Source organism: Narcine bancroftii, chromosome 3, assembly GCF_036971445.1.
Source record: "Narcine bancroftii isolate sNarBan1 chromosome 3, sNarBan1.hap1, whole genome shotgun sequence".
NCBI lineage: Eukaryota > Metazoa > Chordata > Chondrichthyes > Torpediniformes > Narcinidae > Narcine > Narcine bancroftii.
Window position 1 is genome coordinate 283494269 of NC_091471.1, and position 16095 is coordinate 283510363.

The 16095-nt window shown below is 42.3% G+C and overlaps 1 protein-coding gene across 1 annotated transcript in view; it reads right to left on the minus strand.

The window, feature by feature from the left end:
• Positions 1-6799: 6799 nt before the first annotated feature.
• Positions 6800-16095, minus strand: part of LOC138758878 (uncharacterized) — an 83696-nt gene continuing 74400 nt past the window's right edge. The window contains exons 8-11 of the mRNA XM_069928400.1: positions 13184-13264; positions 10659-10766; positions 7222-7309; positions 6800-7061 (exon numbers count right to left, since the gene is read on the minus strand). Coding sequence (XP_069784501.1) covers positions 7055-7061; positions 7222-7309; positions 10659-10766; positions 13184-13264 — 284 coding nt within the window. The 3' untranslated portion in view covers positions 6800-7054. The remainder of the gene's footprint in view (positions 7062-7221; positions 7310-10658; positions 10767-13183; positions 13265-16095) is intronic.

Consider the following 16095-nt stretch of genomic DNA (forward strand, 5'->3'; position numbering starts at 1 on the left):
GGGACAGTGAGTGTCTGTGCATTTGTCTCCAGCACTCCTGCAGCCACATGGGCTCCTGTTCGATTCACCGGCAACCCGAGCTCCTGATCAGGAAGCTTTCAGCATCCCTTCGGGAGCCCTTCTTGCCCTCAGTGTACTGGTTCTGATACCTGGTTCCCATGAGCCAATCTCCAGCAGCCTGTGTGGCTCCCTCAGGAGTGAGGTTTGAAAACAATTCTACAGACAGAGGGTGAGAGAGATTCAAGACTCTCTCCTGCAAATGGCACGAATTGCCGAACCAGCACCTAGTTTTAGTTCTGAGACCAAGATGAAGGAACTGAGGGAAAGAAAGAGAGAGAGAGCCAGGGCTCCAGATCTGCTGTGACCTGTCCTTGTGGCAGAACATGTGTTGATGGTTGAATCATCAGTCTTGGGTGAATTAAGCGTACGATTCACTCTCATTTACACACGTAGCCTTGCTTGTATAAACCCCAGATCTATGGAAAGAAATAGGATATCAACAAGAAGCAGCCTATGTTAGTGCTCAGTTAGTGGATGGGGCAGGAGAAGTCAACCACAGGCAATCCTTGTGTCCTACTGATTTTCCTTCCTTTCCCATGAGGCAACCCATCTCTCGCTCAGGAACTTGACTCTCCATAAGATGTGCCAGATGGATTCCCAGCTCCCCAAACCTCTGAGAACCTCATTCTTTCCTCCGTCAGGCTCAGGGCTCTTAATGTAAGCATCCTACCCTATAACTCCAGTAATTCAGCCATATGTACAACATTCTTGCAGTGACCACAGAACAATGGGCTTCATGTATGTGGACTGCATGAAGGTGTGAATTGCAATTGAGAAGTGCCAGTTCTTCCTCCCCACCCCCTTTTTGTTCGGATGCCTGCCGGCACTTGCTCAGACTTTGATGAAGGGATCAAGCCCAAAATGTCGGTGATCTATCTTGCCTTTACTGCATAAAGGACACTGTTTGATCTGCTGAGTTTCTCCAGCATTGTGTTTTTTTTACTTCAACCATGGTGTTGACAGAATTTTGAGATTTACTTCTCTGCTGATCTGACCATCTCTGTGTAGTTGGGAGACTCACAAAAGGCCCATGCTTGTTAACGAGCCTGCCAGTTTCTCACCAGCGACCACCGTCAAAGGAACAGTGGGACCATTCAGGTCTCTGTGCCAGTACCACTATTCGGTTAGATCATGGGTGCTCTTGCTCCCACTAGTGCATCCTCACAAGACATGCAACAGACTGCAGATGCTGGAATCTGGAGTAAAACGCCCTCTGCTCGAGTAACTTGGGGCCGGGCAGCATCCGTGGGAGAAAAAGGATCGAGCAGCGCCAGTGTTGATGAGGGGTTCCGGCCTGAAGCATTGACAGTTTTTTTTAACCCGCTGAAGCTGCTCGACCTGTTAAGTTCCTCGAGCAGAGAGCATTTTGTTTGAAAGGATCCTCAGCAGTGGCACGATTAGCGTTCAGTGCTGCGCTGTTACAGTGCCAACAACCTGCGTTTGAATCCAACACTAAGATTTTATTTACATTCTTATGTTTGTGTGGGTTTCCTCCTACTATTCAAAATGTACCGGGGTTAATTGGTGCATTTGGGCATCACGGACTTGTGGGGTCTGTTACCATGCTGTATTCTAAATTTAAAATCCCCAACTCTCAGACACTGACCATCTCTTCCCCAATGCTTCTTGTTCCTTCGTCCTTCTGACTCTTCAGGGAAATTAGATGAACTCTTTCCTTCCCTGCCCCCATTCCTAACACACCAACCTTACCACTGTCTTCCTGCCTCCACAGGATCTGCTAGGGCTAGTAACCTACAATTATCCAACGTAGATGGTTTACACCTACTCACTGAATACAAATCTGGAGTTGGCACCTTTCTCCTCTCCCTCCCTGCTGAGGTCTCACAATGGTGAGTCCAGACCCTCTATCATTTGCTTTGTTCTCTCCACTCTGTATCAGACAGGCAGGTGATAGCCATTCCACTCTTCAGGGATCTTGGCCTTTTGGTCGTTTGGGACTTGAGTGCAGAGTTGTTCCCTTCCCCAGATCACTGTGCACTGTGTCAAGCTGACGACGACTCCAAAAATTCTTCAGTGAAATGGCTCCACCAAAACTAAATGTGGATGAGATCAAGAAGTTATGTCTTCACCCAGCTTCAAGGCAGGCCACATCTGTATCACAGCCATTCAGGAATGGAAATTCATCTGTAGAGATTTCACAAAATGCCAGCTTCAACTATGAGGTATGAAGTCATTCTCTCAGAATTTAGGTGAAAAAAGTAAATAAATTAATATTTTTTAAAAAATGCACTTCATTATGCATGCACAGATGATTCAGACCTTCCTAGGAATGTAGCATTCCTTTCCCCCCCCCCCCCCCACCCCCCAAAAGGCAGGAGTCATCTTTCCCTCTTCCTCAATTACTCTTCTGCTGTTTAGGCAACTTTCCATTTAATCTACCGTTCAACTCAATCCCTCCCTTGTTTTAACTTTCTCCATTCCCAGTCTCTTCCCCCCCCCCCACCCCGATCCTCTGGGGAAATCAATGCTCCTGAATTTCCAGTCAGATTGAGTGACAATCTGTCAGTGATGACTCTGGTTTTGTCATTAGAGTCAAAGTAGTGGACCTAAACAGAATGGGAACAGACCCTTTGGTTCAACTCCTCCATGACAACCAAGGTGCCAACCTAGTCCATTTGGCCCATATCAATCTAAATCATTACTATCCAGTTATGTGTGTAAATGTCTTTAGCTTAATAAAACTATAGTGTACGGAAAATGGGACAAAAAGTGATGAAGGATGGCTAGAGCTCACTTGCTTTCATCCAGGACCCGGAACCTGTCCTGAGAAGGGAAGTTGGAGGATATGATGTTAAACTCTTTCTGGGAGATGTCGTCATCTTGGTCAACAATTGAAATTCCTAAAGACAGACTGAAAACAGCAGCAAAAAGGAGGTAAAAGAGAGATGAGACAATTCCACACTCACTCTCCACCATCACCTCTTCTGATCTAACACTCTCCAGCCTTGAAACACCTCCTGATCTCTAAACATTCTCCAGCCTAATACCTCTCCAATTAATTTAACACTCTCCAGCTTTGATACCTCTTCTCTGGAACACTCTCCAGCCCAATAGTTCTCCAATTTCTGTAACACTCTGCAGCATCAACATCTAATCTCTACAAGACTCTCCAAACCAATACCTCCCAAATTCTGTAACACATTCTAGACCTGACACTTCTGCCTATTCCTTGAAGAAGGGCTCAGACCTAAAATGTTGGCAACATATCTTTGCTTTTTATGGACGCTGGAAGACCGACTGAGCTCCTCCAGCATTTTGGTGTGTGTTTACTACAATCACAGTGTCTGCAAACTTTTGTGTTTCACTCACTTCTGATCTCCACCTTCTGAATCCCTCCCGATCTCTGTAACTATCCAGCCTGACAGTTCTCCAATTTCTGTAACACTCTCCAGACCTGACACCACTGATCTCTGTAACTCTCTCCACCTTTTACACCCCTCCTGATCTTTGTAAGACTCTCCAGCCCCTACATTCCTCCCTATCTCTGTAAATTGCTTCCACATTATACCAATCTCTGGGCAGACACCACTAGTCACCACGCACATCTATCATCCCCCCAAAATCCACTTCTCATGGCCAATGGAAAAACTCTTCATTACACGGCTTGATAATGCTGAACTATCAATGATGTGGTCCTTCAAAGGTCCTCTCCCCAACATTTTTAGAATTTAGAAGCAAAGGGATTAGAAGAAAATGGAAGGAATTTACATTTTTAAATTTAGACATACAGCACAGTACCAGGCCCTTTCGGCCCACAAGCCTGTGCCACCCAATTACACCCAATTGATCTACAATCCCCTGGTACATTTTGAATGGTGGGAGGACACTGGAGCCCCCGGGAAAAATTCATGCAGGCACTGGGAGAACATACAAACTCCTTACAGACAGCACAGGATTTGAACCCCGGTCCCAATCTCTGGCACTGTAACAGTAGGCCCTCTCCTGGGAACCCTCCCATGAACTGGCGGTGTGAAAATATCCACCCGGGAAAATTACCCGGGTCCAGGGGCGCAGACCTGGGTAATTTCCTCGGGCAACCCTCTCCCTGTGGTCTGAATCGGCAAATGGAGCAGGGGACTTCAGCGCTTTTGTGCTGCGTCACCAATCAGGAAGAAGTATGTGGGAGAGGTGTTGGTGCAATAGGACTGGATTGAGCGCATAGGCATTCATTTTATTGATTTTTTTCAAAAAATCCTCATCCACCATTACTGTACGATCCGAGTTCCGGTGGGACTTCCTGTGAGTGTGTAATGTGTTACTCACTACATCATTGCTGGGGGCGGGGCCTCTCTAAATTGCTGGGGAGGGCAAATTACAGGGAATATAGAGTTCAGTGTGAAAGGCCTTCCCAGGAATTTCACCCTGGTCCAAGTAGGGTCACCGCTTGCCCGTGGTGTGAAAAGGCCGAGTGTTGCGCTAACCTCCATGCTAACTGTGCTGCCAATCATGGACGATTTTTAAGAATTGAAATCTTGACTGTTTTCCCTATCTGCATCTTGGAGATTGACCTTCCAATTCTTCAGATTCCAGGAATATCCTGAGCCATACAAACCAAAGGGTGAAAGTGTTGGATGTGACACAGTTAACATTGTGGTTAGCACAATGCTGTTAACAGCGCCAGTGACCTGGGTTTGAGTCCCGAGTTTGCACATCCTTCCCATGTCTGTGTGGGTATCCTCAGGGTGCTCTGGTTTCCTCCCACCTTTAAAAATTGTACAGGTGTTGTAGGTTCATTTGGTGTAAATGGGCAGCATGAGCTCGTTGGCCAGAAGGGCCTGTAACCATGCTGTATGTCTAAAATTAAAATTTAAAAAAATTATCCAAGGGAGGCAGCATAGTCCCTTATTTCAGGGCACCATAATATTTGGGGCACAGCAATGTCTATAAAAGTATCATAGACATGTTCAGTACTTTGCTTCATATCCCTGGCATTCAATGACTGCTTCAAGTCTGTGATTTATAGACATCACCAGGCGCTGAGTACCTTCTCTGGTGATGCTCTGCCAGGCCTCTACTGATGCCATCTTCAGCTCCTGCTTGTTTCGGGGGCTTGTCCCTTTAACTTTTCTCTTTAGAATAAGAAAGGCATGCTCAATTGGATTTAGATTGGGTGAGTGACTTGGCCATTTAAGAATTTTCCAGTTTTTAAGCTGTGGAAAAACTCCTTTGTTGCTTGAGCAGTATGTTTGGGATCCTGTCTTGCTGTAGGATAAAGCTTTGGGGGATTTGCTAGAACTTGAGCAGATGTTTCAATACACCTCAAAATTAATTTTGCTATTGCCATCAGCAGTTACATCATCAATGAAGATAAAGAACTGTACATGCCTAGTCGATAATACCTCACCACCATGTTTCACAGATGAGGTGGTATGCTTTGGATCTTGGGATGTTTCTTTACACACTTTGCTCTTGCCATCAAACTGATGCAGGCTAATCTTGGTCTCATCAGTACACAAGACCTTTTTCCAGAATTGTCCAGGCTCTTTGTAAATATTTCTTGGCAAACTGTAACGTGGCCATCCTGTTTCGGTGGCTAACTAGTAGTTTGCATCTTAAGGTGTAGGTTTCTGTTCATGAAGTCTTCTGCAGACAGTCAACATGGACACCTGCCTCCTGAAGAATTCTTCTGATCTGTCAGACAGGTATTTGGGAAATTTTTCTTCATTACGATGAGAATTCTTCTGTCATTGGCAACGAGGACTGGATTGTGTTCTCCTGACGTCCTCCTGAAGGTCATAATCATCTCCTTGGTTTTGCTAACATTAAGTGGAAGGTTGTTGATGTGACACCATCCAATGAGCTGATCTATCTCCCTCCTGTACGATTCCTCATTGCAGTTCGTGATTCTGCCGACAACCATGGTGTCGTCGGCAAACTTGTAGATAGCGTTGGAATTGTGCCTGACCAGTAGTACCAAGAGGCCTTCAAATTGTATAATCCCTGTCTGCTTTCACCCCAGGCCAAAATTCCCGTGTTTGGTTCAGTGACCATCACGGTTAACCTGCAGGGATCAACCTTGCCGATCGATTACAAAAAAAATTACTTGTATGCTCTCCATATCCCAATTTCTGATACTCCCAGATCTGAGATTCTTCATCCTTGACCATCAAGATGTGATGTTATTTCTCCCCGACCTCCCACTAGATTCTCCAGTCAGACATTGGATAAAATTGGCTTTGTAGTAGTGGGTTGAAGTTGATACAACAGTAGCATTTAAGAGACTTATATAAACACATGAAGGGAATGGAGGAATTTCTATCAAGTGCAACCAGCAGTGTTTTAGTTTGAGTTGGACATCATGTCCAGCACAGACATGCATTCCATGAGAAAGGATTACAGCAAAAGAACTGATCCCTTTAGGTGAATTTTGTCGGTAATCTCTCTATCACTCTCTTTGCTTCTCTCATTGGAATACTTTGTATTAATCTACTGGCTTGATGCAACACTTCCTGAACTCTGCTGTTCAAGGTGGGAGTTTGAAAGAGCACCTCTCCAGCTTCACGGATTCCTTCATTTTGCTGAATTCAGCTCTGCAATAGTACTCATTTTTATTCAGAAGTTGCAACAAAACGGATTTATCTTTCCAGGATTAAATCACTGGCAGTAAATTTGACATTCCCTGCCTGTTTTGTTGAGGTAAAATTCCACATAGTTGGAATAAAACACTGAAAGGTCAGAGAGTAAATATTAGCAAAAGGAGAGAAACCACAAGATGATAGAAAGTGATGTAAATCTGCAATTAAGAGTTGTTTATATAGTTGCAGGAAACACATTGATAAAACTTCCAAAGAAAAATAACACTCAGGGTCCGAAATGATTACTTTTGTCTTCTTTGGGAATGAAATGAGAAGTTTTCCGTGCAGTGTTGTGCACATAGTATAGAAATGTGAAGATATTCAGCATCAAATTGTAGGACCGAAGCAGACAGAAAACACCACTTCTTGTGGTGAACAATGGGTCAGTCATAGATTCATCAGCTCCTGTAGAACAGAGAAAAGGACACTGGATTTAATGTGAAACCATCCATGCTGCTTTGCCCTGTGATTTTGTGTGTGTTTTTTCCTCCTGTAACTTTCCTATCCTTTCCCATTACAGAATTGCATCATGCCTTGGTTCGAACTTTATGCTTTGGTCCTTTACCTTATCGTTGTAAGCAGAGCTTCATTCTTGCTTTGTCTAGATCGTTTAACCTCTTTCAACCTGACATAGTTTCTTTGCATCTTAAAAGCTGTGAAAGTAAAGATTACATTGGATTAGTGGGTGAAAATAAAAAAGATTGCCTCTCCTTGGTGCAGATATTGTCTAGAATGGTACACCGTGCTGGTTTGTAAATTTCTCAGAAATCCATCAACAAGACAATTCCTCAAAGTTGATGCTGTAAACTAAAAGTATGTATCATGGTTAATGTGGTTTATGGTGTGAAAAAAAAGTTGATGCTGTAAACTAAAGCAACGTAAAAAGTTAATAATTATTAATACATTCTGTACAGCCCAGATCCATTTCCCTGTGGAACATGTCATTCCTTGTTAGTGTTGAGTGCTTGGTACAAGTGATAGAGCCACCACAACAAGATGTCAGATCACACTAGATTGCCCGAGTGGCAGTCACCACCAGAAAATCTTACAAATGGCCTCGCCTATCACAGTTACACCATGATAACCGGGTTCCTCTTCACCCTTCAAATCCCTCATTTACATTCTACTCTTCAGCAACATGCCTGGAAACAGGACAGCATATTCACACTAATTACATAACTACCTCACCTCCCTCTCTCAACCCATCTACTCTCCCCAAATTTTCAGACTGCTCTCCAAAATCTAAAACTGGATAAATAGAAGAGCTCCACAAACAAATATTGGAGAGACCAAAGTACTTGTCATTAAACATTCATTAAACATCTGAAGCTCACATCAAGACCTGATTGCTTATCATCCTTGGCCAAACTGGCTACAAATAGGCAAAGATGCAATTTAAAAATTATCATCCTTCCAAAGTTCTCCAAAAGTCTTACTTTCTTTTCCATAACTTCCTCATACCATATTCTCTATTATCCTTCAAGATCTCTGCTTACATCCAAATCTGTTCTATCCATCCTGATGTAAAATGGCTCCACCATTACCAATCATTCCTTCAGCTGCCAAGGGCTGAAGCTTGTGAATTCTTATCCCAGTTGTCCTTTTTGACTTTGCTCTTTTGTCCAAAAACACTGGTTAAAATCTATCTCTTTGATGAAACTCTTGATCATCTCCCCGAACATCATCTGACATAGTCCGTGATCAAAATGCATTTGATAACACATCTATACTTTCAGCATTTTTGCTGTCTTAAAAGAACTGTACAAATGCAAATTGCAAAAAGAACGTTTTCCCTGACTGACAAATCTCGAGCCAGGGATCATTGCTTTTTTAAAAAAAGAAGCAGCTAGGCCATTAGGACTGAGATGAGCAGAAATATTTTCAAGCAAAGAGTAGTGAATCTACCTTGGATTGGTGTGGAGGCTCAGTCATTGACTTCTTTCAGATTACAGACTAACAGATTTCCGATATGGTGATAATACAAGACAATGGAACAGAGGTAGAAGATCAGTCATGATCTTGATGAATGGAGAAATAAATTTGAAGGGTCAAATGACCTCCTCCTGCTTAATTATCTTACATTTGTATATTCTTATTATGTGGGTTAGTGTCACATGGGATTTCCATCGAGATGGTTGGGGTCAGGTTACAAAGGGTGCAGATCGTGGTTAGTGAAGCAAAATTGAAAGAGCAGTGGGGTCATGGGAACTCAGAGTCACAGAAAGGAAATAATAAACAGCACAGGCCATTCAGTCCATCAAGTTTGTGCCAGCCCCCCACACACCATAGAGCAATTCTCCAGTTTCACAATCTCATTTTATTCCCTTCATGTCCATCCAATTCACTTTGAAGTAATTGAATTACAGATTCCAACAACTATCCGAATAAGGATGTTCTAGATAATCTAGAGAACTTGCAAACGTGGTGGAACTACGATAGCAAACATTATTGGAAGAAGATCATGTACTGGCAACATATGGCAAATCGGGTTCCATAATATGCATTCAACTCCAGAAATCAAACTCGTATCAAATGTATATGGAATTGGTGAACCCATAGGGTAGTGGTTAGAAACGGTTATTTAGGCTAGTGCACATAACCAATGGTATTCTGCAGGGATTTGTGATGTACATTAATTAGATGAGAAAGTAAATGTGCTACACTTGGTCCCCTCTTCCAAATCACTAATACATATCATGAACAGGCTCAGCACCAACCCCTGCAACACTCTGCTCACCACTGATTGCCAACCAGAGAAACACATCCTTATCTTATTGATGTATTTGTGCAGCATGTTATAAAATGCCTTCTGGAAATCCAAGTTTCCAATGTCCACCTCAAAGTTCAAACTTTAAATTTCTTGTCAGAGTACATACATGACATCACATATAACCATGAGATTCTTTTTCCTACTGGCCAGGCAGAATTTCTACTTATCAGTCATGCAAAAAAAACTACTCAAGAAAAGATACATCAACAAAAGAGAGAAATGTAGACAAAGTTTGAGTCCTTAAGTTGAGTCTCTGGTTGAGTTTGCTGTTGACAGTGGAGGGGGAGCAGGTGTTCGTAAACCTGGGGGTGTGAGTCTTGTGGCACCTACACCTCTTTCCCAAGGGCAGCAGCGAGAACAGAGCGTGTTCTGGGTGGTGTGGATCCTTGATGATTGCTGCTGGCCTCCAACAGCAGTGTTCCCTGTAGGTTTTCTTGACGGTGGGGAGTTTTGCTTGTCGTGTAATGGGTTGTGCCCATTATCTTTTGCAGGACCTTCTGCTCAAGACTATCAAATGCAAGCAGCAGGTTAATTTGGACATTATACCCCACACAGATATGAGGGGCAGGTTAATTTGGACATTATACCCCACATAGATATGAGGGGCAGGTTAATTTGGATATTATACCCCACACAGATATGAGGGGTTGGTTAATTTGGACATTATACCTGACACAGATATGAGGGGCAGGTTAATTTGGACATTATACCCCACATAGATATGAGGGGCAGGTTAATTTGGACATTATACCCCACACAGATATGAGGGGTTGGTTAATTTGGACATTATACCTGACACAGATATGAGGGGCAGGTTAACTTGGACATTATACCTGACACAGGTATGAAGGGCCCACTCCTGTTCTGTACTGTTCTATATTACAAGTAATATTACATGGATAGTGCAGTTCAAGCTACAACTGATTGCATATGTGCCAAGCACTGAGCAACAATAAAGTGAATTCTAATTATCAACAGTTCAAAGCACCTGTTCTAAAGGATATATCAAGAAGTTATTTCAGTGATCCAGCATTCAGTGGGAATCCAAATCAGGATGCAGAGCTGAAAGGTATGACATTAAAGCACAATTCACCCATGATTATCCTGTGGTCACTGCAATTGCAGAGACAAAATTTATATTCATGAACAAGATTCATGATTTCACAGCTTGGAACATCTTATCAAAATGAAACAACAAAACTCTACAACAAACTTCATTGACTGATACTCACAGAACTTGGCATGAAAGAGGGCAAACAATCCAAGACTACAGACGTAGAGAGTCACCGATAGGATAACTTTCACATACAGGGCATGGTATGGAAAGCTACAATTTTGAACTGAGATCACAAGAACAAAATTCTGCGTTAGAGTTAAAGGATCGTGGAGTTATAACATCACAGAAATTTATAATATACTGTGTGACAAATTAGTTAATTGTGTCTATACCCACAAAAACCTATTTAGCTTATTCCCACATCCCTGCATGTCACCAACTAGATATATTTAAAAATAAGGTGAGGGATTTTATCTTAACAATCCTGTCAGATATTTACTTCCAGGATCCATGACTCTCAATCCTTTCTGCTAATTACTTTCCCTCCCCAACTTTGATACCTCTGTTGCCTCTACCTTGTGACAGCCGGTGTACCCATTTAGAATTGGCATGAAGAGCTCAGGCCCAAAAGATTGGTAATATATCTTTGCCTCCTATGGGTGCTGTGAGACCTGCTGAGGTCCTCCAGCATTTCTGAGTTGCTACCACAATCATAGTGTCTCCAGATTTTTGTGTTTTACATCATTTAGAATTTATCTTATGTTATGCACCTATGCACGTTACTGCTTTGGTAATAATATGCCCCACTCTCTCCTTTGTTATCCTCTTTCCCTTAACGTGTCTGGAAAGCATAGGTTTGTTTTCTTTGATTTTTGCCTGTATTTTGCACCCATTTGTTGGCTCCCTAATTTCTTTTTTTAAATTTTACTTCTGCATTTTCTTCAGGCAGGTTTTCCAGAAACCATACAGGGCACTGGTAAGAATGCACCTCGAGCACTGTATACATTTCTGGTCTCCTTACTCAGCAAAGGATAGATTGGCTCTGGAGTTGGTGCAGAGGATGTTCACCAGACTGAAACTGGAAATGGGATTCGTTTATGAGGAAAGACCGAGTATCCTTGGACTGTATCCTTGGAGTTTAGATGAATGAGGGAGATCTTGTAGAAGCATATACAATTATGAAAGGAACAGATAATGCAGTTACTTCATGGAGTAGGGTGGCCATTCCAAAGGAGGGCATGGTCATAGGTTACCATACATTACCACATAGACACACACACGCACACACACACACACACACACACACACACACAGTGTGTTGCATTTAAATGATCAGCAAATGCAAACACACATGGTCCTTTGGAAAGACCACTCTATCAGATAACCATATAACATGGAACTAGGCCCAAAGGCCCAGCTAATCTATGCCAAACGATCTGCACGTCAAATGCTCTATTGACCTTCGACAGGTACACTATGGAAAGCATACTGACTGTTTGCATCACATCCTGGCTTGTGCATTTGAATGTGCAAGAATGCAAATGGCTGCAGGAAGTACAAACATAGTCTATCTCAGGCTTCAACTTCACAGCCATTGAATACACCTATCCAAGGTGTGACCTTAAAAAGGCAGCCAACATCATAAAGGACCCCCATCACCCACGTCACAACTTTTTCTCACTGCTACCTTCGGGCAGAAGGTATAGAGGCCTGAAGACCGGCACCTCTAGGTTCAAGACTGTTTCTTTCCAACAGCGATCAGGCACTTGAACCTCTCCTTGTTACAGTAATCAGGGACTGCTCCGACACCACATAACGACTGTCTACATTATTGCAAAGATACTACTTTTCATTAGCGTAACTATGAATATTTATTATTTAATCTATTTTTAAAATTTATTATCTTTTTAATTCAATTAAGTAGACAGTTTTTTTTCATTGTCTTTTGGAGTTTTGTTTTACAAAGTATCTGTTTGGCATTTGTACATTTTACAATGTGTATGACAATGAAGTCATCACACACTTTTTTTTCTCTCTGAATTTAAATAGCCAGCTTCTATGGCTCTAGATCATTCATCTAAATTTTTTTAGTACTGTACTGAGTTAAATTCTCCATTGACTAATTAGCTGTAGCCATTAAAGTGAAGAGGAGTGACCACTGTGGGAATTCGGGGCTTTGGTGAGGCCAAGGTAACTCTGTTGAAGGGACACAAGGATTCAGCAAGGAGGCAGAGGTAAGGACAGGATTTAGAGGGAACCTTGGGGGGGGATTTCTTCCTGCACAGAGTGGTGGGGGTATGAAATCGGCTCAATAAGAAAATTTTGGACAGGTGCGTGGATGGGAGGGGTATGGAGAAATATGGAATGGGTGCAGGTCAGTGGGATTAGGCAATATAATATCAGCACCGACAAAAGGGCCTGTTTTCTGTGGTGTAACGTTCTATGGTTCTACTTGCTCAATAATACCATAGGCTTGTCTCAAAGTAGCAACAGTGATTATTTGTTTTCTCCTGGGTAAGATGGTCTTGAGAAAAAAATGTAATATTTCTGGATTATGCCTTGTGTGAATGAATTAACATAGAATTTATTGTCACGTATACAAGTCCAATATATAAAGTCAGTGAAATCCTTATTTCTCGAGGATAGAAAACAATTTAACACAATTACAATAAATCATCAGACACATGCAAACATACTCACGATTTTGCTTTGATCTGATAATTGGGAGAGCAGCCATCAGCATGCCAAAAACTTCACTTCCCAGAAAGACGTTTCTTTTACCTATGAGTAAATTTGGGAGTAAATGTTACACTTGAGCTAGGCACTAAGAGGACCTGCCTCATCCTGTGCATCTATTTCTGAAACCTTTTTAATTCTGTTGAATCCTTTCCGTGGAATATAACTGGTTTACATTGTTCCTGAAAGTAATTTTATACCTCTGATCATTTTCCTGTTTCTGGGATAGCATTTAGAAAGCACACCCTAGTGCCAAATTTAATTTAAAAAAAATTTAACAATGCATCTCTGATAACTACTGAATGTTCACTGGAAAAAAGAGTGAATTAAGCAGTGCAAAATGCTCAAGTTTTCTGTTGATCAAATGCCTTCTTCAGGGAGTGGATACTCTTTTCTGCCAATGAGTACGAAGACTATAAGTGATTTGGATGTGTATCAGGTTGGTGGATGACATGCAAGTTGGATGCTGTCATGAATATTGAGGAGATTGTCTGAGACTACTTGCTTAGATCAGATATAAAATTGTTTGGAGTGTCGACAGATGGAATTTTATCCTGGCAAGTGCAAGGTGATGGATTTTCACAAGAATATTGGTGTAGGATATGTACCGTAAAATGCTAGGCCACTAAGGCAAGTTGATGAACAGAGGGACCCTGGGATCCCTGAAAGTGGCAGCACATGGTGGTAGGATGATGAAGAAACCATATGCAATGCTTGTGTTCATATAGAAACATAGAAGATAGGAGCAGGAGTAGGTCATTCGGCCCTTCGAGCCTGCTCCGCCATTCAATGAGATCATGGGTGATCTTAAAGTTCAGTACCCCGTCCTCGCCTTCTCTCCGTAACCTTTAATACCCTTATACTGAAGAAATAGACCTAATTCCCTCTTAAATATATTTAATGAACCTGTCTCTACTGCCCTCTGTGGCAATGAATTCCACAGATTCACCACCCTCTGGGTAAAGAAATTCCTCCTCATCTCGGTCCTAAGTGGTTTGCCTATTATCCTCGAACCATGGCCCCGGGTTCTGGACTCCCCCACCATTGGAAACATCTCTTCCGCATCCATTCTGTCCAGTCCTGCCAGAATTTTATGTCTCTATGAGATCCCCTCTCAATCTTCTAAACTCCAGCGAGTACAATCCCAAATTGCGCAATCTTTCCTCATAAGTCATTCCTGCCATTCCAGGTATCAGCCTGGTGAATCGCCTCTGCACTCCCTCCATTGCAAGAACATCCTTCCTCAGATGAGGCGACCAAAACTGCACACAATACACCAGGTGGGGTCTCACCAAGGATCTGTACAGTTGCAATAAGGTATCCTTATTCCTTTACTCAAACCCTCTTGATATGAAGGCCAACATACCATTTGCCTTTTTAACCGCCTGCTGTACCTGCATGCTTGCCTTCTGTGACTGGTGCACAAGAACCCCTAGGTCTCTCTGCACTTCCCCATCTCCCAATCTATTGCCATTCAAATAGTAATCTGCCCTCCGGTTTGTATTACCAAAGTGGATAACCTCACATTTATCCACATTGTAGTGCATTTGCCATGTATCTGCCCAGTCCCCCAATTTATCCAAATCACACTGCAGCTTCCTGACCCCCTCTTCAGTGCACACAACCGCTCCTAGCTTAGTGTCGTCTGCAAATTTGGAGATATTACATTTAATCCCCTCATCTAGATCATTAATGTAAATTGTGAACAGCTGGGATCCCAGTACAGATCCCTGTGCCACCCCACTGGTCACCGCCTGCCACTCAGAAAATGAGCCGTTTATCCCAACTCTCAGTCTTCTATCTGCCAGCCAGTTCTCAATCCACATCAATACCTTGCCCCCAATTCCATGAGCCTTGACTTTGCATGCCAGTCGTTTATGTGGGACCTTATCAAAGGCCTTTTGGAAGTCCAGGTACACCACATCCACTGGCTCTCCCCCATCTATTTTACCTGTCACCATCTCAAAGAATTCAAATAGATTTGTCAAGCACGATTTACCTTTTGTAAATCCATGTTGACTCTGTCCGATCCCTTCTCTGCTAGTCATATGCTCCGCTATTACATCCTTAATAATGGATTCCATCATTTTGTCCACTACTGAAGTAAGGCTCACCGGCCTATAATTCCCCGCTTTTTCTCTATCCCCCTTTTTAAATAGTGAGATAACATTAGCTACCCTCCAATCCATGGGTACTGAACCTGAGTCTATCGAGTTATGGAAAATAATTCTTATAGCATCTGCTATCTGAATGTCCACTTCCTTAAGTACCCTAGGATGTAGATTATCAGGCCCTTGGGATTTATCGGCCTTCAATCTCTTCAATTTCCCCAAGACCATGTCCTTAGAGATACTGATTTCTTTCAGTTCCTCCCTTGCATTAGTCTCTATGTTTCCCAACATCCTTGGGAGGTTATTTGTATCCTCTCTTGTGAAAACAGAACTAAAGTAAGAATTTAATTGGTCTGCCATTTCCTTATTCCCCATTATATATTCCCCTGATTCTGACTGCAAGGGACCTACTCTGGATTTCACCAATCTTTTCCTCTTGACATATCTATAAAAGCTTTTGCAGTTGGTTTTTATGTTTGCCGCAAGCTTACTTTCATAATTTATTTTTGCCCTCTTGATTAATCCCTTTGTCCTCCTTTGCTGCATCTTGAACTGTTCCCAGTGTTTGGATTTATATCATGGCAATCTTATTTCAAATGTCTTGGCATAAATTATAAAAGTTGTGTTATTGTATTGCATCTATATAAAACAGTACTTTGACCTCACTTGCAGTATTATGTGCAGTTCTGGTTGCCACACCATGTTGCACTGGAGAGTGTGCAGAGGAGAATCACCAGAATATTGTCTGGATTGGATGAGTTTTGT